The following is a 23,619-nucleotide window of genomic DNA, read 5'->3' as shown; positions in this document are numbered from 1 at the left end:
ATCATTTAAAAAATATAAATAAGTCTTTATATTATTAATATGTTTAATCAAGTTTTTTATTTTATTTTGAGTCAAATAAATATTTTTATTTTTATTTTAAATCAAATAAAACTTTATGATTAATAATTTAGTCAAAATCTTATTTGTCATTTTATACCGCGTAACGCTGACATGATATATTAACATATCATAATTAATAATTATATGACATACTAATTTGATATAATAACATAATTATGTGATATTTTTCATTATTACATTAATAATATGTCAATGCCACATAGATATAAAATGACAAATGATATTTTCACTAAAAATAATTAATCAATAATTAATTATAAGAATTTATTTGATTCAAAAAAAATATAAGAATTTGATTAAACACATTAAAAAAATAAAATTTTATTTAAATATTTTAAAAATAGTTTAAAGGTTTATTTAAATATTATATCAAATTTATTTAACTACCACTATTCAAATTATTGAAAATGGCTATCATTCATTGGTGGAAATTTTCTACATTTACAATAATTTTTTGATTTAACATAAACCTTCCCCGCTTGATATTTACTGTTATGATCTTTTAAAAAAATTATTATTATGATAATTTGATGATTTTCTCTCATTTGATTAAAGAGAACAACGGGAGGAATCTACGTGGGGATTAACGAGGAGAGAGACGCGGAGACCTTTTCCACGTGACAGCTCAACACACTCGGGAGGACAGCGATCGATGTATAAGTGTAACGTATTACGTCACTCTTTGTGAAGCGTACACAGGCCCGACCAGTAACCATCTTTTACAAACCAAACTATTCCGCCCCTACCAAACAGCCCGATCTCCCAATTTGCCGGTCACCACGTGTTCCTTCCTTAACGGTGCGTATGAGGATACGTGCACTACACGTCGGCATATCTCATTTTTGAACCTCGCCCTTCTCCTCATCCCCTGCCGCCCAAATCAACTCAGCATGTAGCAATCTGCATTCAATCACCGCTAGATATGACATAGAGCGAGATTTCTTTTGGGATCCGAGGGCTATAACTGTGGTGTTGCCGTGGATATGCGGAAGTCAGGCTGATGGTCGGTGATGAATTAAAGACGCGCAACCAATAAGAGAACTTTGACTTTTCTTTTTTTTTTTGCCTGTTTCATTTTCGAGGAAGTAGTGAACTTATAATCAAATGAGTAAAATAAATTTAAAAAAAAAATTGTGCCCCCCTCTTTCATTTTGATGATTGCACTCCATGTGATTGGGTGATTGCTGGATGGGATGATGAATGTTTTAAGTGCGTGAATCAAAAAGTGCCTTGACAATCTGCCTTTGGCCCTCATGCAAGGATAAACATGGTTATTTCTGTTGTTTATTACGTCTTTCGGAAAGTTGGTGAAATCTTTTCCAGAATTCCGTAGAAAGTGTGTTTGCTGACACTTCTGAGTTGTGACTCCATTTCAAAATCTACCCAAGATATCAAATCTAATCAATTTGAGGACAAAATAATTTAAATATCTTCATTAAAGTCTAAGGAAGATACGATAAGACAATTAGTTTTCTCAAATAAATTTGTATATGTTTCATACTTTGTCTTCCGTACTTATCAAGATTAGCATAAGAAATGTAAAATATTATCCCATTAGCATTATTTACGAAGTGTATGGAAGGATAATGATACGTATATTTAAAATAATTCAAAAAAAAAACTATACACGAGTACTTGATTTAATTATAATTTTTAATATTTTTTTGTCTATATATATATATATGTATATATAAAGTGTAATGCATACTTTGATTAGGTTTTCAACTTTTAACCTTCCATATATTTGCAAGGACAAGATTGGTGTAAGAAAAAGATTGCTTCAAAGATTATTAATCTCCAGCTCTTTTTGACCCTTTTTTGCAAGTTTGTTGGTGTCCATGAATGACTCGTCGTTTTACAAAATTAATTTTTGTTGCTTAATTATTTTGTGAGTGATGATCACGTCATTAGCGTTACAAGAATCCAATCATATATATTTAGCATGTTGCTATATAACAAATAAAACCAATCCACATGCAAGATAATACTAAAAACCCAAGTTAGATTTCTCTACTCATGTCTTCCCCCACTCGGTAATTGTCATGTCATGCTTGTACTAGTCTTCTTTCCCAATTCATAAATGGGATTAGTCTTCTGGGCCAGAAAATTGTAATTGATTGTGGTAGCCCACTTTATTTGGGCTAAGAATGTTGATCCATCAACAATCCCAGGCCACTCTCCCCCACAGTTCGTTGTTTTGATTGGTCTAGCGTTGCAAAATGGAATTGCATTCCTAACCCAATTCACATTCACGATGGATATCTCTATTTAATAATGAATCAATCACGATCAAGATGATAATTTAATCCATGTAAAGTAGGGTTTGGTTCTCTCATGGGTAAACCACACGGCATCATCATAGACTGTAGCATACTCTATAGTTCTTCTTGTTTGCTAGTTATTTTGTAAATTATTCGTTTCAATTATACATGTAGCCAAAAGCAGTACAGATTTCCAACTTTTACTGGGCTGTCACCCACTACTCATGCTCACAGGTAAATAAAAAATTATATTAACCTGCCAAGGTGTACTAGGTAGAAAGATAGATGGATTATTATATCAATTTGAACATAATGATGATAAAATACATAAAAATAGCAGTTCTTAACATTCTGCCCCTCAACTTTTAGGTGGGATCAGGGCAGGGCTTAAACTTAGTTGTCATTCTTTTGGAATGTTGGGTTGGAATTTTGTGGATTAGGTGAATCCGTTCCAACCATCAACTTACCCTCCAAACAAAGTTCAAATACGACTATATTATTTTATTACTAGGAGTATATGGTTTTATATATGATGATAAAAGAAAAACGATGGAATAATTAAGCCAAAAATCATGTGAGGGGACAAGGGTGAGGTCTGCAGACGGAAACCATGGGGCAAGTTATGCCTGCCTCCTTCCAAACCCACCTTCTATTGCTTATTAATTGTACTTCATCAGGGCATAAATTAAGCCAAAATTATGGTGGGTTCTGTTTAATTAGAGAAAATGCTTTGAATTTGAATGCATATAATTGACTCCTTTCTTTGGGTGAATATGGATCTTTTATCTTTACTTGCAGCTTTTTTTTTTTTATAATTTTACTTCAGGTATTTTTAACATATTTCATATCAATATTTAAAGTTTAAAATTTTGGAGTTTAAAATGAAAGATTTTAAAATTAAGGTTTTTAGTTAATGATATAAAAATGAACATGTAACGCATAATTATGAAAAAATTATACTAAACGAGACGTTAAAGGAGAACATTAACTATGAGCAGAATTTGGATAGTATGATGGAACTATTGTTAAATTTTTGGGTCAAGTTCTTTGAGCATGATGGTCTGAATATATATATCCAGGTTTGTGCCACTCTCATTTCATTGATAAAGTAGATTTGCTTTATTGTCAAACAGTTACAGAAGAATTGTAGTGGAGCCGCTGCAATCACTCATGTCATGTGATAATTAAAGCAAATTAATTCATTAATGATTTGTTTGCCCATTACTGCTAGATGAGAGAGTAGTGGGGGAATTGTTGTGGTTGGGGTTCGTTAAGGGGGGAATGCCTTTTTTCAGTGCAAAAAAATTCTTCATTATCTAGAAAGTGATGATTAGAAGCAACTATTCTCTTTGATCATTTTCACATCATATTTTTTTTGTTCAACTTCTTAAAACTATATACTAATCTATAAATGGATATTCAACTTGTTAAACAAATAAGCATGCAGCACGATTATTAGTAAAAAGCTGCAACCTGAGTATTAACAAATGCTTGCAACTTTTTCGATTATCTTTCTTCAAATATATTTGATTTGACTACACAAATGAGTTTGGAAAGAGAGTACATTTCAAGTAAGGATTCTCTGAGATATGAAGTGCAGGCTTTGATTTTGAAGAAGAACGACATTTTCCAATGTGAGATAACAAAGCAAAATCCAAGTGGAGATAGATTTTTTGCTTGGATGCTAGCTGTAGATAAAAAGACAGAGACAGGAAGTAGACACAAACTTTGTGAAATACACTGCAATTGTGTTATGGTGAAGGGTCAAAAAGCAGATAGAACTAGTGATTATTTCAAAATATATGTCCAAAATTGAAGATTGAAATAGAATCATGACCCAAATGTGGAGCTTGATCCGCAGCACCCAATGACAATGTTTCCCACTTTGATAAGGAAGTTTCTTTTCTGAGACAGCTAGACCTCACCATCTGCAAAGACCCAGTCACTGCATTAATCTCCAGTATCCAACTTATCAGAAAGAACACCAAACTTTGACCCCAAAAAGAAATGCATATGGGGGGTGCATCATTTGCATGCCCACCATGATGTCGTTCTGTTCTTGAGAAAGCTTCGTACTGCCATTGATCAATAACGGGGCCCATTGACAAAACAATGAGCTTATTTTTGTCACTCGGGGTGAAGCAAAGCTTGGTTGTGTATGGTTAAACCGTCCAAACTATGCAAAGAAACGAGCACCGCAGTAAAGATTAAAGCAACAAACTCCATCACCAAGAGTGCAAAGAAGCAAACGCAAGCAAACCAAAGGGTGTTGGTCCATGCAAGGATTTCTTTTTTCAGCAATCACCGCATCAGCAAATGGTGATATTTATGACTACCTGAGGCAGAAGTCAGTCGCAAGTGATAAATTATGCAGTCAACCCCAGCAAGCACTTTAATACATTTAACACCGTTAACTGTTCCCTTTTAAAACCCAACGCCGCTAACTTCCACAATCCTACTTCACTAATCTATGAACTTCGCAGTCCCTCGGAGATAAAAGAAGACCTAGTAACCAACTACTCTTTCTCTCCCTCGCCTCGCACCCGTAAAGATAAAGTCAAGCATAATACAATTTTTTCTCATGTCGGTCTTCACTCTACCCCCCTCCTTTCTTCTCCTCTATCTCTGAGCATGGAAATGCATAAGAAGTGCAATAAAGGTCGATGCTTGAAGTGAAGAAATGGAAGTTTTTGGCAGATCGTTACTTCTCTTTTCCCTGGTGGTAGCGGTACAGTCTACGTGCAACAGTACCGACTACGGACTGGTTTCTAAAGCTTTTAAATCAGTCTCTGGATTCAATATCTCTTGGTTGAAATCCCAGGACGTGAACTGCTCATATCCCCCAATAAAGGTATTAAAGTTTCCTTCAAAGAATTTGACTGGTAACGTTTCATGGAAATTTCTCAGGAACATGTCGCAGTTGCATACGATTGATTTCTCCAACAATTCCCTTCAAGGTTCCGTTCCAGGTTGGCTTTGGTCTGTTCATACGCTGGTTGAGGTCAATCTGTCCAAAAATAAGTTTGGAGGGACTATTGGGTTTGAACCCACCTCGGGAAATGGTTCGTCTTCATCGATGCGGTTGCTAAACCTTTCAGCTAACAGGTTCACCAACTCGGTTAAACTCTCTGGTTTTTCCAACCTTCAATTTCTCGATCTTTCACACAATGATCTTGGTACTCTTCCCTCTGGGTTCACCAACCTTACCAAGCTCGAGCACCTTGATGTTTCAAGTTGCAAGATTTCCGGCAGCATGAAGCCCATTTCAGCTCTTCATTCATTGAAGTACTTAGATGTATCAAACAACTCCCTGAACGGTACTTTCCCTTCTGATTTCCCCCCAGTCAATAGCTTAAAGTTCTTAAACATTTCGCTCAACCACTTCACCGGTTCAGTTGGTTTCGACAAGTTGCAAAGATTTGGCAAATCTGCTTTTTTTCACGGTGGAAATTTCGTTTTCAATACTTCAAAAAGAACACCAAGCAATCACACTAGAACTCACTCCTTGACGCCAAATCACAAAGTCTTCCACAAACATTTACCCCTCAAAACACACAGCAAAAAACATAAAACCAACTCAAAGACCAAAGCTTTGGTCATTGGTTTGTCATGTGGTACAGGGTTTCTTCTTGCTTCACTCGTGTTTTGCTTCTTCTGTACGTATAGAAGAAAAAAACTCGCGAGGAGAAACAAATGGGCAATCTCCACACCGGTTCAACCAAATTTCAAGATGGAAAAATCAGGGCCATTCTCTTTCGAGACAGAATCGGGCTCATCGTGGGTAGCAGACATCAAAGAACCAACTTCTGCACCAGTGATCATGTCCTCCAAACCATTGATGAACTTGACCTTCAAGGACCTGATGGCCGCCACGTCACACTTCGGCAAGGAGTCCGTACTCGCCGAAGGCAGATGTGGACCCCTTTACAGAGCCATCCTCCCAGGTGACCTCCACGTGGCAATCAAAGTCCTTGAACATGCCAGAGATGTTGATCATGATGACGCTATAGCCATGTTTGAAGACCTTTCCAGGCTCAAACACTCTAACCTGCTGCCTCTCTGCGGTTATTGCATTGCAGGTAACTGTACCAAATCGTTATTATTACATCTCTGGTATTTGACTAAACAAAGGTTCTTGCATTAAATAGCCTCACGGGTTTGTTTGAAAATTTGAAAACATCAGTCGGCTGTCGTACTGCATAGACTGCTTGGCATCTATTGTCACGTAAATCTAACTCATGCCATCATTACATATGTTGACATTCGTGAATTTTGGCGGTTCTTTTGGATCCCATGCATAGCTCTTTCTGCTACCTCATTAACTATGAATTGTTTTTTTCTTTTAAACATCTAGTACAGCATCCTTTGACAACAAAATCTTTGATGTTTTTCCTTTTCGTTTTTTTTAACTTTTCTTTAAGGTAAGGAGAAGCTTGTATTACATGAATTTATGGCAAACGGGGATTTACACCGTTGGTTACACGAGCTTCCAACGGGGCCATCCAACGTGGAGGATTGGAGCACCGACACGTGGGAATATCACCACGGAGCGGGGTCCCAGACTTCTTCGCCCGAGAAAACCAACTGGCTCACGCGCCACCGCATCGCAGTCGGAGTTGCTCGTGGGCTCGCCTACCTCCACCACGTGGGTTCCAGCCATGGCCACCTCGTCGCTTCCAATGTCCTACTGTCCGACAACCTCGAACCTCGGATATCCGATTTCGGGATTAGGAATATCGGGTGTAAAAAGGAAAGGGATGATAAAAAAGATGAAAAAAATGCGGAAATGGATGTTTATAGTTTTGGTGTTGTGTTGCTGGAGCTTTTGACGGGGAAGCAGGGGACGGAGGAGAACGTGAAGTGGGTGAGGAGGCTAGTGAAGGAAGGAGTCGGAGTTGACGCGCTGGACTCGAGGTTGAGACTCGGCGGTGAATCAGAGAGTGAGATGGTGGAGAGTCTCCGAGTTGGATACTTGTGTACGGCGGAGTTACCTGCGAAAAGGCCCACCATACAGCAAGTTCTCGGTTTACTCAAAGACATACATCCAGCAATTGATTTCAACTGATTTCATGGGTAAAAAGTAGCACCCACGCCCCAATACTTTTCCGAGGTTACATCACGCGCTGTGAAAATACATGAGAAATGAAATGAAGTTAATTTTTGGAAAGGACCATGCCTGGGTGTCTCTCGATTTGGATTTTTTCTTTTTTGCTTTTGTGGTGTATATAAAGACAAGAATTTAAGGCTTTAAAAATTGAAAAAGAAAAAGGAAAAATGGGCCCAAAAAGAAAGGAAAATGACAAGAGAAAAAAAAAAAAAAGTAGACAAAAGGAGGTGGGGTAAGCTAAAAGAGGGGAGAGAATCCCACTTATTGCTTGTCTCTTCTCACGGGGACCCTTCATCATCTCCATGCTTTTAATTTCTCTTCTTTATTCATTTATTTTAAAATTTTAAATACTTGTTTTATGTCTTTTCTTTTTCTCTTCTGTCATGGTTATCCCTTTCATTTTGGAAAAGTAAAATGTGATAACTGGTAACATAATCTCATGAATCATTATCAGTGTCAATATCAGCACCCACGCGTTCCAGCCGCCTCTGGGGGGATGCTTCAAGCTTGGAAGAACAGTTTTTTGCCTTCAAGCTTGGTATATCAATCTATGATGTAGTTTTTCTGGCTTCAAATCGACCGGCGGCATGGTGGCTCTGCAGACAGGCTGATAGAAGATGGCTTTCAGTCAAATTTGTGGGCTATTCTTGTCCCCTGGCAGTGTCCAATCCAATGTCTGGTTTAGTGGGATGAACACGTTCATAGTTTATTCTGTGGAATTCCCTCATATAACCACTACCAGACTACACGATAAAGCTTACAAAAGGTTTACAGAATGAAAACATTCAAACAAGGAGAACGAAACGAGCTTTAACCAGTCCTTAGAAAAGTTTGTATGCGATGCATAGATCATCGTGGCATAGAATGGTCTAAAAACCTGCCAAAAGTGCTAAAACAAAAACAAACACATATTCATGTATGATTGCTGTAAGGGCAAAGCTTCCTTGATAAAGAACAATGCATCGAAATGTCACTGTCTAATTTTGTTTAGAGTCTTTCTCTTAACGTAATCGATCTTCATATGAAAAGTTTTTAGCGGTCCATGGAGTCCTCTGGATGTGAAAGATCTCACAGTCGTAATTTTCTCATCTTTTTTTTTTTTTTTCTAGCTGAAAGTTGTTTGGAAGTACATGACATGAGATGCAAAAGGAAAAGGCAAAGGAAGCTTCAATGAGACTTTTGTTTGTTTGTTTCCATGTGTTTCTTTTTCTTGAGAATAGCCAAAAGGAAATAGCCATGGATGTGTAGAGGAAAAGAGATGCGTGGAAATACTGCACTGAAATTGTTGGTTGTTTCTGAATTGGGTTTGGGATCGACTCGCTTTAACTGTAAAGGTTGGTAAGCTTGTTAAAGCTAATTATAAAGCATAGGGTCTAAGTTAGCAGTACCTACTTAGAGATATAGCAAAGTGCAAGTTTGACAGTCATATGTACAGTTATGGAGGTCCAAAGTAAGGGGAATTTATGTCATCCAATCATTCAGTTTCAATCTTTTTCCACTCAATATAGCTAAAACGAGCCGCTTGGGTTGGGCTGGAATCTCTATACATTTCACATGGTCCAAGTCCAATGGGCCATCTGATCCAAACTAAGCCGAAGCCTCACTCTTCTTGAAGAGCCCATGGTTTTCTCAGCTTATATAAGTCAAAAATACTGTGCGGTTCAGTCTTGTGTTTGGACGCTAGCCCACTTTGAGATCCAGATTCCAGCCCAGCGAGCCGTATCCCGATTTCAGTCGCATCTCGAAAATCAGCCTCCCATTGCCCGGTCCTCCACCCTCGCCCCACAAATTATTGGCATTGCGGCAATATCAGCCGATTCCGAAAAACTAAACCCCAACTATTCAAATCCAAAGCCCTAATTCGATATTAATTTCACCAACTTCTAATCCAGTTCTAAATCCGCCAAACATCAGGATCCCTAGACTCCATGGCGTCGAGGAAGAAAGAATCCGAAGGAATTGCCTTGCTATCCATGTACAACGATGAAGATGATGAAGAAATGGAAGACGCCGAAGAAGACTACTATCAACAGCATCAACAAGGTATAGAAGAAGAGCAACAACCAGAACAAGAAAACGAGTACAGAGGATCAAACCTGGAAGAAGATGCGAGAACCAATGATGATACGCCGCCGTTTCCTTACCAAACCTCCACTCCTTCGCAACAACCGCCTCAGCCTTCTGTTTCCTCGCCGCAGCAACAGCTGCGAGTGGTTTCTTCGAAGAGAAGTGGTAGAGGAAGGCTGACCATTGTTGATTACGGCCATGATGAAGCTGCCATGTCACCGGAGCCCGAGGTAACCCCTCTCCGCCGCACCAAAGGCAGGGTCTTTTTTGTGAATTCTTTGATTTTTTAATGACGTGTGGTTTAGATTGATTTTCTTGTTCAAGTGCAGGAAGGGGAATTAGGAAGTAGTATAGAGCATCAAATTACTAATGGTACTTATTTATTTATTTCTCTCTTTTTTTCTTAATTTGATAAATTTAACTTAAAATGTTACTCACGAAATAGCTAGCTTTCTAATTTAGTATTTGTTTGCAGGTGATTTTCAAGGAAAAACGCCACCAGCAGCTGTTCAGGTGACTCCGCAATTATCCAATGTAGAACCATCACAACCTGAGACCATGAACAATGCTGTGACCGAGTCAGAAGGTGTAGAAGTTGAAGAACCTGTTGCTGTGGAGAATGTTGATCCGTTGGATAAGTTTCTTCCCCCGCCACCGAAAGCCAAGTGCTCAGAGGAGTTACAAGTAAGTGTCTTTCGTTCGCTAGCGGTCAGTTATTCTAATTCTTTGGATCTTATATAAACAGCCTGACCTGAACCCTGCATAGTCCTGTGTAAACCACGTGGATGCTATAATGTTGAGATGGACTGAAAATGTTGTGTTGGCACTGTGTGCTATTTATGAGATATGAAATAGGGTAAGTGTAGCTAAGGCATTTGTTTTTGCTATATGAAGATTTGCTGATACTCAACACGGTGTCAGTTGTAGATGCAGCTCTTTTTGATTCTGGTTTTCATGGGGCTGAGTTAGGTTTGTCTAATTTATAGCCTGGTTTGCTTTGAACTTCATTTGGTTTTTAGTTAATTTCAATGTCAGTTATCCCCACTCTTTGCTGCTGACTGAAAGATAGGTAGCTCATGATATTGAATCCTTAGACGTGTAGTGGTTGTTGTGCTCCTATTGCACTTTTTAGCTCAATGAACGTATCCCTTGTTGACACAATTTAAATGATCTAAACGATGTTCCTTTTGTTTTCAGTTCTATATTATCATGACCTTCATGTCTTTCTGTCATGTTACTGCAGAGGAAGATAGATAAATTTCTCCTTTTGAAGCGAGCTGGAAAAAGCTTCAATGCAGAAGTTCGTAATAGGAAGGATTATCGGAACCCTGACTTTTTGCTGCATGCTGTGAGGTATCAAGATATTGATCAGATAGGATCTTGCTTCAGTAAAGATGTATTTGATCCTCATGGATATGACAAAAGCGACTACTATGATGAAATAGGTTAGAGCATTTCCTTCTATAATTCTCTCCCTTATCTATTGAAAACACTTACCATGTTTTAATGACATTGAATGTATTCAAAGTATTAACTGTTGAATTTTACTTTCTTTTAATTGTTTTCATCAAAGCTTTTGCTGTTGATCCCATTAGGCTTTCTCACTCTTTTTAAATTTAATTTTTCTGTATACCTGTTTGTTTAATGCAGAGGCTGATATGAAACGGGAAAGGGAGAGGAAGGAACAAGAAAGCAAGAAGAATCAAAAGGTCGAATTTGTATCTGGCAGTAGTCAACCCGGAGCAGTTCTTACTGCCCCAAAAGTTGGCCTGCCTATTGCAGGTGGATTTTTTTGTTTTTGGTGGAAAATATCTTCTCATGTCAGTGTTCTTAGTGCAAGATCTTGTGATGGTGTTCTTATATTGAGTGATATTGAGGTGTTTCAGCTGTGGCTGCTGGTGGCTTGCCTTCTGCTCCAACTGCAGTTGATAACATTGTGCGGGAGGGTAGACAGAACAAGAAATCAAAATGGGATAAGGTTCTAACCTGTCTATGCAGCTCTCTCACATATAAGATATCTGATATCAATTAAGTCACTATCTCATTGTTTTATTTAAATTCCAGGTGGATAGTGATAGAAGAAATCCTCTTCCTGTTGGAGCGCAGGATTCTCTATCTACTGTTGGAGCACATACAGTTCTGTTATCAGCTGCTAATGCTGGAACTGGGTACACAGCTTTTGCGTAAGTCCCACAACTTGCTGGAAAATTGTTATCATCTTCCCTCCTTGATTTCATGCATTTTCCACCTGGACTAGAGTTTCATCTTCATGGCTACATGGTTTTAGTTATTAAAGGAACCAACTTAGAGCTAGTGCTTATTGCTTATTAATTGATTTTGTTGGTAAATGGCAGGCAGCAAAAACGGCGAGAGACAGAAGAGAAGAGATCCAGTGAAAGGAGGTTGGACAGAAGATCTTGAGCTGATCTTTTTTAATTATTGGAAGAGTATTCCCAAAAACTTTTTTGAGGCTAAACAACATACTTCCGTGTTTTTCCACCTCTATAATGCCAACAGTAAAATTTATACAACTACATTGTACCTTGTAGATCACTTACCTAATTGTAACTCTCATATTGATGCTTTAGTGATATAATGCATGCTTTGATCAGCCTGTCCTCTCTCTCTCTCTCTCTCTCTCTCATGTCTAGAGCTGTAATTTTTTTGTCTGTGCTTGATTTTCATTCTGGCAGAGTGCAACTGTCCGAGGGAAATCCTTTAAAAGTTTTTCTTGTGAAAGAGAAATATCCTTTGATTGATAGCAGAACTCAGGCCAATATTTTGGAAAAACAGCTGTTATGAACGGATCCCTTGTTCATATCAGGACTAACCTTTTAAGACTTGTCCAGCTGTATTGAGAAGGTTTAAACTTTTGCGCGCCAGCTTTCACGCAGCAACCTTGACCCATCTTCATGATAAAGTTAAAATGCCGAAAGAGCATGCATTCTTATTTGCTAACAGGAAAGATCGGAGGCATCTTTTTGCAGTATTTAAAAATTCCATTTCACAAAGTCAAAATCATCCCTTTATACTCACTTTGCTAGTCGTAACCGAAAGGAATGCAATAATTCAAATGGGGGTATAATGACCCGCATTGTCTTCTCCATCAAGCACATTCTCGCTTTTGTATTCACAGGGCTCTCTCTAGTCTCTTGGGTGATGTTTTTCACTCATAATGGGAGGCAGTTCGTTTCATTTTACTCTTGGGTACTCCTCCGGTCAGCTACAAGAATCAAAAAGCATTTTGCCTTCCTATCGACAAAATGATCCTTGGTTCCGACCAGCTCTTTGTCCTATGCCGTGAAAGACATGAATTTCCATGATTGCATGCATGATCTGAATCCCTATTATCCTCGTACGATACTTCGTGGCCTTTGATGCCAGTTTATGTATCTTTTTCTTCTCGAGTGAGATATGCTTCCAACTGTTTTTTCTCTCACCCCATGCTATTAGGTGGTGCGTTTTGTATGTTTGTCTCTGTATGGAACTTAAACTAGTCAATTAGTAGACGCCGACTGGTACTGAAAATTCTCTTTGTATGAATCTGATATGCTCCCTCTAGTATGTCCTTTTGGTGTAATATGGTACATAGATTGGTTTCCCCCGTCATTTGACCTCTTTTTGTCTTGAATCTCGGATATCTTTTGAGCATTAAAGCTTTAAAGCTTATGGGGGCTCTGCCTATCCAACAACGACTTTCTTTCTTCAGACTACCATTACCATTAGGCAAGTTAAAAACATGTCAGTGATGTTGAGAGTGGGATTTGAACCCACGCCCTTTCGGACCAGAACCTTAATCTGGCGCCTTAGACCAACTCGGCCATCTCAACTTTGATGTCCTGAAACAGGGCTTCCCATCTGTGGGTAACGACAATAGTTAAATGCATGCACTCTCTGGCCGTTCCCTTTCACACCCTTTTCCAGGTAAAGTGGACCCAAGTTGACATGTTCGACACTGAATTCCCGTACATTTACATAAAGCCTGGTGTACAGCGAGAGATTGACGGCTCACATGAAGAAATATATAAACATACAGATTGCAGAGCCATGTCTCCTTTTGAATTACTGCTCCCATCCTTTTCTTCTACAATTTGATTCCTTCGTCTCACTTGTAGTTGAAAAAATAATCTAACATTCAAATAACAGAATGTCTGTGCACTAATATTTTCCTCTTCCTCTCATTGCCTAAAACCAAAAAGAAAATTATGCAATCATAAAGGTTTTCAGTTCATTAAGTCTGGACATATTCAATACTGTAATACTACCACCTATGAGAGTACCGGCTATATCCCATAGCAGAAAACCAGGAAAAAGAACCAATGGGAATTGCTTTTCTTTATTTCCATTCCCTTCGTTCTTTTTTTTTTTTCCTTCTTAAAGCCATATGATAAAATTATAGTACTATTTATTTATTTGAAAGATGATTGGTTGGTCAGTTAGGTGTGCGCAGGCAGAGAGAGACAGAGAGGCATAAATAGCATGAAATTTGCTGCCAAAATTGCAAGAAAAAAGTGAAAAAATGAGCAATATATAGAGAGGGAGGGATGGTTTGGGCTCAAAGATCTATGCTGCTTGTCTTGGCATCAAATTAGAGACGTTGGAGAATCGTACACTGTTCCCCCTCCGCCCCTCCCTGCCCACGTTGGGGCCTAGTCAGATTCTTCTTTATTTAAACCCTAATTAACATATCCTCAGAAAATATGAAAAGAGAAATAAAAAGGTGAGGAGCTTATCTCTCTCTAAAGATCACTATAGCCCCGTTGATGTATAGCAAGTAGCAAACCGACGGTTCAGATGGTATTCCATAGCTAATGCGTTACTTTTGTAGGATCATCATCCACTAAAACTCTTTTTTGACTGAAACTGAAAGGGCAATGCCCCCACCTCTCCTTTTTCTCTCCTTTCAAGGCAATAAAAAAATTATAACAATAATTACAAATAAATGCAAAATGGGGAAGCCATTCTCACTTTATGACCAAAAACAAAATTAAATTCCAGTTTCTTACATGCAATTTGCTGTTATTACCCTGGCTGGGGTAAACAAAATCCGGGACATGTATTAAAGAAAGTTGAGTTGTAATAATATTTATTGTTTATGAGCAATGGGACCAACGGTAACATTGGGTTTGGCAGGATGCTTAAGGGGTAATTTGGGGATAACAGAAAAAGTTAACGGAACTTTTTTGTATACAAATCAAAAGCAGGGAAAAACACAAAGGAAAGAGAGAGAAAAAACTGACTCTACAGTGTGAGTAAAGGGCAGTGAAGGCTGAGGGGAAGAAAGCTTCTATAGTGGGCGGCAAAGTGCCTAATTTTTCATTGCTTTCTCACTTCGTTTCTAGTCTCTATACAGCCCTTTTTTTCTCAGTCTCTCTTTTGCTTCTCTCTCTCTTCTTTTGTTTCTATAGCATTAATTGATTCTTTTATGTACCTCGCGCTCTCAGTTTCTTCTCCTTTTCTTTTCCTTGTTGATTCATGACACACTAAGGCTAAAAGGTTTTGAGTGGATATTCACCTGTTTTTTTCTCTGCTTTGAGCTTTACCTATCGATTCTTTGATTCATTTGGTGAATACCCAGTTGAGTTTAGAGGGTAAAAAGCAGGTGTTTAAGCTATGGCAGCTCCGAAACCTGAAGAAATAAGCCACCCACCAATGGACCAACTTCAAGGCCTAGAGTACTGCATTGACTCAAATCCTTCTTGGGGTGTGTCCATTTTTAAATCTTTTTCAGCTGCATCTTTTTGGTTTGTTCTGCGTTTGTAACGCTTTCTTTTGCTTGTGGAAGCAGGGGAGGCTATAGCTTTGGGGTTTCAACATTACATTTTGGCCTTAGGAACTGCTGTGATGATCCCTTCTTTTCTTGTTCCTTTGATGGGAGGAACTGATGTATGTCACTTTGACTTGTAATGATAACAGTCTTCATTGATTCTCTTCTCTTTACTTTTCTTTTCATCAGGAGCTTGGGATATTCACTAGCCAACTTATTTGATTCATCCATGAACCCAACAAAAAAAAAATGAAAATTTTCAACTTTTATTGTTTGTTATTTAACGTGAATTTTTCTTTTTGATGGTTTAGGATGATAAAGTAAGAGTGGTGCAGACACTGCTATTTGTTGAAGGGATCAATACACTTCTACAGACACTGTTTGGGACTCGACTACCTACCGTGATTGGGGGGTCTTATGCCTTCATGGTTCCCATTATATCAATAATTCACGATACTTCCTTGACGAGTATCGAGGACAACCACGTGGTGAGTACAATTCTGTGGCCGGGTTACCCTATCTTCCTACTTTGTAACAGTAGCTTTTTTCTCATTAAGTTCAATCTTGTTGTGGAAAATGAGAGTCCTCGAGGACTAATGTCAATATTTGTGTGACCCACTTGCTCAGTTGGATTTTATTTTTATTAACTAAACATATCTCGTATTGATTTTGTAATGCTAGCATGCACTCAAGTCTTCAAATGAGTCACATCAGAGTCATTGTGATCCTGCCTTTGCCTATACTGTTTGGCGTTATTGATAAATCTAATAAGCACAAGAAATTATCAGCATGGTGCACCATGCTTCTCTTATGTCTCCTAAACCAAACAAAACTTTAATTGGAGACATATTTTGTACTAGGTCCCTTGTACAAGCTTCAGGACACTTTATTAGTTGGGCTGGGTGGCACCTAGTATTTCAGACTAAAGAATAAGAGGTGGTAACTCAATATTAGTTGGTCTTATGTGTATGCAGAGATTTCTAAACACTATGAGGGCTGTCCAAGGTGCACTAATAGTAGCATCAAGCATACAAATTATTTTGGGATACAGTCAGATGTGGGCCATTTGCTCCAGGTGCAACTTTGATCTTAAATAAATTTTCAGTGTCAAAATTCAGGAAACACAATTTGAGAACTATTTACTTAATGTACCTTTCTCCTTTTCAGGTTCTTCAGCCCCCTTGGAATGGTTCCAGTTATTGCACTAGTGGGCTTTGGCTTGTTTGACAGAGGCTTCCCTGTGGTATAACATAGAACCTATGATGCTAATTTGATTTCTTAAGTGAGAATTTCCTCTTGTCTTATTCACTCCTGTAGTTTTATGAACTCTGTATCAGGTTGGTCGCTGCGTGGAAATTGGCATCCCAATGCTTATTCTATTTATAGCGTTCTCCCAGGTACAGCTATTTATTCTAGGAATATAACGTACAGACTAACATTTTTGCACTAAAAGCAGTTATGTCAAATGGAAAGGCAAAAGGTGGTTGCTAGAACAAGTGGCTTGCATATTGTATCTAATCGGTTTTAAAGACGAAAGACTACACTTGCAAAGTGTCTTCATCTGTTTCAAAGTGCATTTGGATTTCCATAGTCAGATTCTAAGTTGCAAGTCACATTCATGTAATACAAAACATATGCCAATAGTTGATTCTTTTGTTTATTCTGTTCTGTCAAAAACAGTACCTGAAGAATTTCCTCACAAAACAACTGCCAATACTGGAGCGGTTTGGTCTCCTCATATCGATCACAGTAATATGGGCATATGCACATCTCTTGACAGCAAGCGGTGCATACAAACATCGTCCACAATTAACCCAATTAAATTGCAGAACTGACAAGGCCAACCTCATTTCTTCTGCTCCATGGTTAGTACTAAAGCTGTTTCCTACCAGTTGAATTATGCATGCTGAGACAACATAAGACAATTTAAAATTATGAGAGAGAGAAAGAGAGAGTATAGAAAATTGAATCCAATTGAATTCTTAGTGTATTACCTATCTGACTGAAATTGTTTCGATCAGGATAAAGATACCTTATCCTCTACAGTGGGGTGCTCCTACTTTTGATGCTGGTCATGCTTTTGGAATGATGGCTGCGGTTTTAGTCTCATTGATTGAGGTACTGGTCCTGAAAACTAGAAAATAAATTAAATAGATGTATTTAATTAGTAACTCAAAGCTAATAATATTTCCTTTGGCAGTCAACCGGAGCTTACAAGGCTGCCTCACGTCTAGCCAGTGCCACACCACCTCCAGCTCATGTTCTTAGCCGTGGCATTGGTTGGCAAGGCATTGGGATCCTTCTGGACGGATTATTTGGAACACTGACCGGTTCAACAGTCTCTGTGTAAGCATCTTTGCTTTTGCTCTGAAAAATTCTCTTTTTGCAAATATACTAATTCCAGGAAAAACAACAGAGAAAATGTGGGGCTTCTTGGAAGCACTCGTGTTGGAAGCCGCAGAGTCATTCAAATCTCAGCTGGCTTTATGATATTCTTCTCGATACTAGGTGAGTCACAACTTACTAAATAGGCGATTTTCTAGAATCTCTGTCTGTCATGGTTTCTGGCATTGACTTAAGAGTTGATTTCTTTCATCTTTGCAGGAAAATTTGGAGCTTTATTTGCATCGATACCTTTCACCATATTTGCTGCCGTGTATTGTGTTTTGTTTGGTCTTGTTGGTGAGTATCTCAAAATCATTCTTGTACAAGTCAAACTCCTTTTGCGGGATCTAGTTTTAGCTATGTTGCTTTGCTTCTAAGTTCTAACTATTGTTCTATTTATTTGCTTTCAGCTTCGGTGGGGCTGTCCTTCTTGCAATTTACAAACATGAACTCCATGAGGAACCTCTTTATCACTGGTGTTGCCCTGTTCTTAGGTTTGTCTGTTCCTGAGTACTTTAGAGAATACACCGCCAAGGCTCTTCATGGTCCTGCTCATACCAGGGGTGAATGGGTGAGTTAAATGTCCCTGTGGCACTTCTTATTTACCTCCTCTGCTGATAAACATAGCCTTGACTTCTTCTTCTTTGGCATGCAGTTCAATGATTTCCTTAACACCATCTTCTTTTCATCCCCAACTGTTGCATTAATTATCGCTGTATTCCTAGACAATACACTCGACTATAAAGACAGTGCCAGAGATAGAGGAATGCCATGGTGGGTTAAATTCCGTACATTTAAAGGAGATAACCGGAATGAGGAGTTTTACACACTCCCTTTCAACCTCAATCGTTTCTTCCCACCATCATAAATCGTCATCATCAAAGAGATGCAAGGAAAGAGCACTGCTTCCAGAAAGACATATGCGATGATGATCACAGCCTTTAGTGAAGGATGAAACGGGGTTTCATGTGTTCTACATTTCTGAGACAGGATCTCCCATCATCGGTCCTATGTATATTTTGACTTTGGGTTATTCTGGTTTAATCCAATTAGTTTTTAAATTAAGCAAATTTTTTGGGGTGTAATTTCAAACAGAGCTTGCTGCTTTTGAACAGTTTTTGCAAAAGTGAATTTGCAAGAACTCGGCAAATTTAGATGTAGCGATGCACTTTGAGGAATGACAGTATCTCTAAATCAACCAGAATCCGTGTCTCAGAAGCCAAGATGTGTTTATAGGTTTCTTTATAACAACGTGTTCCTAATGGAAAAAAAATCTATAAACATTGAAGGAAATTGTGAGAAATGATCATCATAGTTTATTAGCAATCTAATAGAATTACAGCGATGAAATATTATTGAATCATATACATATATAAAAGGGAAAGAACAACCCACCCTTTTGACCTTTAGTGGAGGAGGAGATTCAGGATGAAGAAGACAAAAAAGAATAATAAGTATAAACACTTGAGTATATCAGCACAAAATGGCATGACTCATGCAAAGTCAAACGCAGCCAACCTACTGAGATCTGCACATGCATTCTGGGCACCTTGGCTGTCGATAAATACTTCGACCAGAACCCCTCACCCGCACCCTTTGACCTTCCTCGATCATCTTTCTTACTCTGTCTTCAAAAATATTCCATCCTATTGTGCTATTCTCCGACAAAATTGCCGCTAACCTCTTCTTGTTAGGCCGCAAGGTTGGAGCATGTCCATCACCATAGTATGTTCGGAAACCAGATACCAGGGATGATAGTTGGCTTCCAGAGTCTGTCATGGCAAAAACATCTGAAGTTGCGCACGCAATAAAGTCTAACGCCGCTAGCTGCTTCCAAGGCGAAAAATTTTTTTTTCCGAAAGTTGTTTTAAGACATGGTAGAATTGTAAGAGAAAAAATGTTACAATTATTAAAAAATTGTTTAATCCTAACATACCTGGGAAGAGAAATTTCTGAAGGGAGCAAGTTCATTGGTCGTGAGCAATGTTTCCTTGGTGACCAAATTAGGGTACAAACTGGTAAAGGGGTGCATCCTGGAACTTCCCCCATATATATGAGAACCTGCTAGATAAATATAAGTTTCACGCTTAAAACCAAGAGCAGCAAGAACAAGTGCTGCTTCTTCAGGTGTCAATGGGCATCTCCCAAACTTCCTCAACTCCACTGGGTAAACAGGCCTACAAGCATCAATGATAGAAAGAACAGATCGGCTATGTCGAATATGTGCATGAAAACAATATCAGGTAACATCACAATACCAGAAGACAGGTAGGCCCATACTTCGAGTTCTTTAAGCGTTCGATGAGCAGAGGAAAATGGACCTCTCTGTAGGCTTGAAGCTCCTTTTGCTCATATTCTCCACCTCCAAAATCACATAGGGAGTATGCCACCATATCCTCTTCAAATCTCAAGTGTAAGGCAAGATATTTGGATGGGCCTCTTGCAGCATTATGCGTTTTGGAGGAAATACTGGGCATGAAATCTCCAAGGAGTTGTTTATCCAGCTGACGCTTCGCAGCATAGTATTTCCTTATCCTTCTGATTAACAGTGAACCGACTTCTTGAATTTTTGGCACAAACTTTAATGCATGGAAGTTACATTTACACCTCAGTCTCTGCAATGAAGCAAAGTATATCACCTAAATATAACTCCAAGAATAAAATTATTAAGTTAAGGGCTTCAGAAGCTAACATGTATGTGCTCCATTGTAATATTGCCCGCTCATCTGTGGAGAATGGTATATACAACGATGATTTAGTGGCTCCTATAAATTCACTACCCTAATTGCTTGTTTTCTCCTGGTTGAGTCCTAAAGAATAGTTCATGTTGAGGTAAGAAACATATAAATTTTGCTGGAAATGTTTGTAAATTGAGGGGTTAACAATTCTTATTGAGTCTTGCTCTTGGTTTCTTTACTACCTTGTCATTTGAAACATAGATGGGAATGGGAGGTGCTACACCCTTTCTGCCAGGAATGCACAGTCAAGAAATAAGCCTGCGGAGAAGGGGAGGGTGGTATCTAGGAAGATTCTGAAGGTTCCATGATTGGGTAATACCCCTTGAGATAGAAGTCCTATCGCACAACTATCTATCCTGCAATAATTAAACGTGCAAGGGATATGATCACGGACCTGGAGGTCAGGAGGCAATGGATCGAAGCCAAGTCGATTGCCAAATCCAAGGAAGTGAACAACTCTGTTCTGCACAAGGAGGGGAAGTACACTTCTTATGTAATCATTGGGCTTTGCTTCCTTCTCAATATCTGCATCAGTAATCTGTTTTGAGGCAACAAAATAGAAAAGCAAGGTTAGAGGTTTAAGATTTTCCTGGAGACTGAAGGCAGGCTTTCAATGCAAATATAGAACTTAGAAGACAACGTACTAGGCTACCAATGACTTCAATATCTAAGGACTTCAAATGGGGAGGAAGTTCCTTTACAATATCTATGTCATCCTGCAAGATGCGCATGAAATAGTCCTCTTGATAGATGTCACCAAACTGGCTGCACTTCCATTGAATATCACTATTAAGTATGCTGTTGATTATCTATTGCATAAACATGTGGAAATAAAAACAATGGAAAAAATTTGAAGGCATCAACTTGAGAATAAATATTTGCCAATTTCATCAAAGGAGAACAAAAAAACAGTTTGAAACAGGAATGCCAAACAAAGTGTGCTGAACAATAAAAATTAACAGAAACTAGAAGATAACTTTGACCGTGTGAGACTAGATTTCAGACCTGGGATCCTTCCATACATTGCTGTAAAGAAATATAGGAAGAACCAGAGTTGCATTAAGTAAAGATGCCACGGCAACTGCATTGCAAATCTGAAGACAATAACAACAATGTTACAATGCAAATAACAGCAATAATGAATGCAGGAGTGCAGGAAGATCAAATAGAGATTGTAAATATGTCGATAGGTGCTTGTCTTGCGAAATGAAAGAGTGAGCAGAATGCTTTTGTCGTATAAAGAATTGTTTATGGAATTATCAGAGCAATCTGGTCTGAAAAGCTATGTGCAATTTGCTGGGGATGCCACTTATTGACAGATAACTCTACCTTTCAAGAACTCACAGGTGAATTTATTCATTGAATACAACTTTGAACTTCCCTAATGAACAATGAAAAGAAGGAGATCAAAAGGCAAATCGGACACTTACAGCTACTCGTTGTTGATTCAGACCACCATTTGCACTGACCAATATATAGCCGTTGCTTTTTTCTGGCTTCCCTGTCTCAACAACGAAAGTCAAAGGACTTAATCATAATAACTTGTAGACATTTTCATTGTTGGCCGAACACTAGATATTGCTGTACAAATCAAATAGATGAAGTCCAAAGCAAGGTATTTACCTGGGCTTGTTGGAGTTTTTCTATCTGCAAAAGGTTTCCATTTGGATGCTTGGGGATATGGTTCCTCCCAAAAATTCACACTATCTTGCTTAAACACCTTCTGAACACTCGAGGAAGAGATCAAATTTTAGGGAAAGTTAAACTCTTCTAGATTCTGTTTAATTGATGGTTTTGCTATTTGTTTTCTTTGGGGAAAAACACAAGGCAAATAGCAAAAGCAAGAGCCAGTGCTATATAAAATTTAATATGCTTAATGTACAAGTTAAGAAGCATACCTCTGCAAGAGCAGTAGAAGCCAAATTTAGAAGCCTGCCGTACATCTGCACCGTTGGTCTTTCTTCATGAATATAGGCAACACTATCCTCCTTAGAATACATGCAAGTGAAGGGCATACCAACTAGTTGGTGTCAATTCAGCATTCATCCCGCAATTTTGAAACAATTTAATAATTGATAACAATTTTTTGTGCATTTTAACTTTCAGTGTTTCAAAATGCAGACAAGCCACCTACTACAGAAAATACAATAGAACAAAACAATACATATGAAAGTTGGAAGCCTTTCTAGCTGGGCCCGTAGAGAATTCTGCCATCTGAAATGGAAGTGGATTACTGTCCATCCCAGATCCTAGACAGTACGATCACATAGGTTCATTGAGACCATAACATTGTTGCTTGAGGACCTAATTCTAAACCTGGTGATGCTCACAAGAACTAATCAATGGAAAACACTTGTTTCTCTGAATTCAAATTAATTGTAGATAACAATCATACCTCACGGCTGGTGGAGTTTGTACTACTCTGAAGGTTTATTGAACCAAAAATTGACACCATCAGAGAATCAAGCAAGAACAGGAAAGCAATCAACACGACCGTAAAAGCGATTGACTTCACATTCCTGCGAAACCATGTATGCCTTTTCCCAACATAAACACCCTTGCAAGGGGTAAACTTTCCGGAATCAGCTTTCAAACCATGTAGCAATGCTGCTTTGGAATTCCAGTAATTTTCTCCCCCTAATATTCTCCTCCCAATAGAAGGATCACTGGCCCCCGAAGAATCTGAACTTCTAATATGATAATCTTTCGTCCTGAAAACCGAGTTAGTATTCTTCGACATGGGACGTGGACTTCTTGGTGATCCTTGCTTCCCCATTGTATCACCACAACGTAACTTCCTCTCAATCAAGCTTCATGGTCTTGTTTTGAGGAGAACCTGAAAACCTGAATTTCCTTGCGTTGGAAATTAATTTTCTGACGACAAGAACAAGAAACTCTTACGAGGCTGCACCTGCCTCTACTACTATTTCTTTTCCTATCTTTCTCTAACAAAGACCCGCCAACAAATATGGCCATATGTCAGCTTAGTTTCAGGTGGTGGTGAAAGAAGAACTAACTAAAAATGAGAGAACAAAAAAAAAAAAAGACTGTATAGTTGATAAAATAAGAACGTCAAAGAAGATGGAAGAATTCAAAGAAACGTTAAGAAGTGGGTGATAGTGATTTATAAACGTTGTAAGAGTGAAAGACAAGGCAGATTGGTCGACGAAACTCAACTCATCAACTGCACTTTTAAAGCATTAGCCTTGTAAT

General features: G+C 38.5%; 4 protein-coding genes and 1 non-coding gene across 7 annotated transcripts; 3 read left to right on the top strand and 2 right to left on the bottom strand.

Annotated features, from left to right (window-relative positions):
* Positions 3,924–7,808, top strand: LOC18596667 (probable LRR receptor-like serine/threonine-protein kinase At2g24230). Its single transcript, XM_007025288.2, has 2 exons — positions 3,924–6,421; positions 6,764–7,808. Exons 1-2 carry the CDS (start codon positions 5,023–5,025, stop codon positions 7,405–7,407), a joined length of 2,043 nt encoding a protein of 680 aa, XP_007025350.2. The 5' UTR covers positions 3,924–5,022; the 3' UTR covers positions 7,408–7,808.
* On the top strand, positions 9,198–12,130 carry LOC18596666 (SAP30-binding protein). Its single transcript, XM_007025286.2, has 8 exons — positions 9,198–9,746; positions 9,846–9,888; positions 9,992–10,200; positions 10,760–10,961; positions 11,167–11,298; positions 11,403–11,494; positions 11,581–11,699; positions 11,871–12,130. Exons 1-8 carry the CDS (start codon positions 9,378–9,380, stop codon positions 11,935–11,937), a joined length of 1,233 nt encoding a protein of 410 aa, XP_007025348.2. The 5' UTR covers positions 9,198–9,377; the 3' UTR covers positions 11,938–12,130.
* On the bottom strand, positions 13,266–13,346 carry TRNAL-AAG. Its single transcript has one exon. It is a non-coding gene; the product is annotated as a tRNA-Leu (tRNA).
* Positions 14,751–18,872, top strand: LOC18596665 (nucleobase-ascorbate transporter 2). Its single transcript, XM_007025285.2, has 13 exons — positions 14,751–15,220; positions 15,305–15,402; positions 15,595–15,771; positions 16,258–16,358; positions 16,451–16,526; positions 16,621–16,680; positions 16,964–17,148; positions 17,305–17,401; positions 17,484–17,629; positions 17,700–17,791; positions 17,888–17,965; positions 18,079–18,239; positions 18,324–18,872. Exons 1-13 carry the CDS (start codon positions 15,130–15,132, stop codon positions 18,534–18,536), a joined length of 1,575 nt encoding a protein of 524 aa, XP_007025347.1. The 5' UTR covers positions 14,751–15,129; the 3' UTR covers positions 18,537–18,872.
* On the bottom strand, positions 18,962–23,525 carry LOC18596664 (uncharacterized protein At1g04910). 3 transcript variants are annotated; one of them, XM_018122920.1, is made up of 10 exons: positions 22,802–23,525; positions 22,305–22,394; positions 22,030–22,129; positions 21,837–21,907; positions 21,412–21,500; positions 21,051–21,171; positions 20,801–20,944; positions 19,949–20,283; positions 19,605–19,845; positions 18,962–19,495 (listed from the first exon to the last, which is right to left on the bottom strand). In XM_018122920.1, exons 1-10 carry the CDS (start codon positions 23,180–23,182, stop codon positions 19,187–19,189), a joined length of 1,881 nt encoding a protein of 626 aa, XP_017978409.1. In that variant the 5' UTR covers positions 23,183–23,525; the 3' UTR covers positions 18,962–19,186. The 3 variants fall into 3 exon arrangements, with proteins under 3 accessions (XP_017978409.1, XP_017978410.1, XP_017978411.1); XM_018122921.1 differs by having other exon boundaries at positions 22,030–22,126; XM_018122922.1 differs by having other exon boundaries at positions 22,305–22,426; positions 22,802–22,823.

This window comes from Theobroma cacao, chromosome 6 (genome assembly GCF_000208745.1).
Source record: "Theobroma cacao cultivar B97-61/B2 chromosome 6, Criollo_cocoa_genome_V2, whole genome shotgun sequence".
NCBI lineage: Eukaryota > Viridiplantae > Streptophyta > Magnoliopsida > Malvales > Malvaceae > Theobroma > Theobroma cacao.
This window is presented reverse-complemented; position numbering and strand designations above follow the sequence as displayed.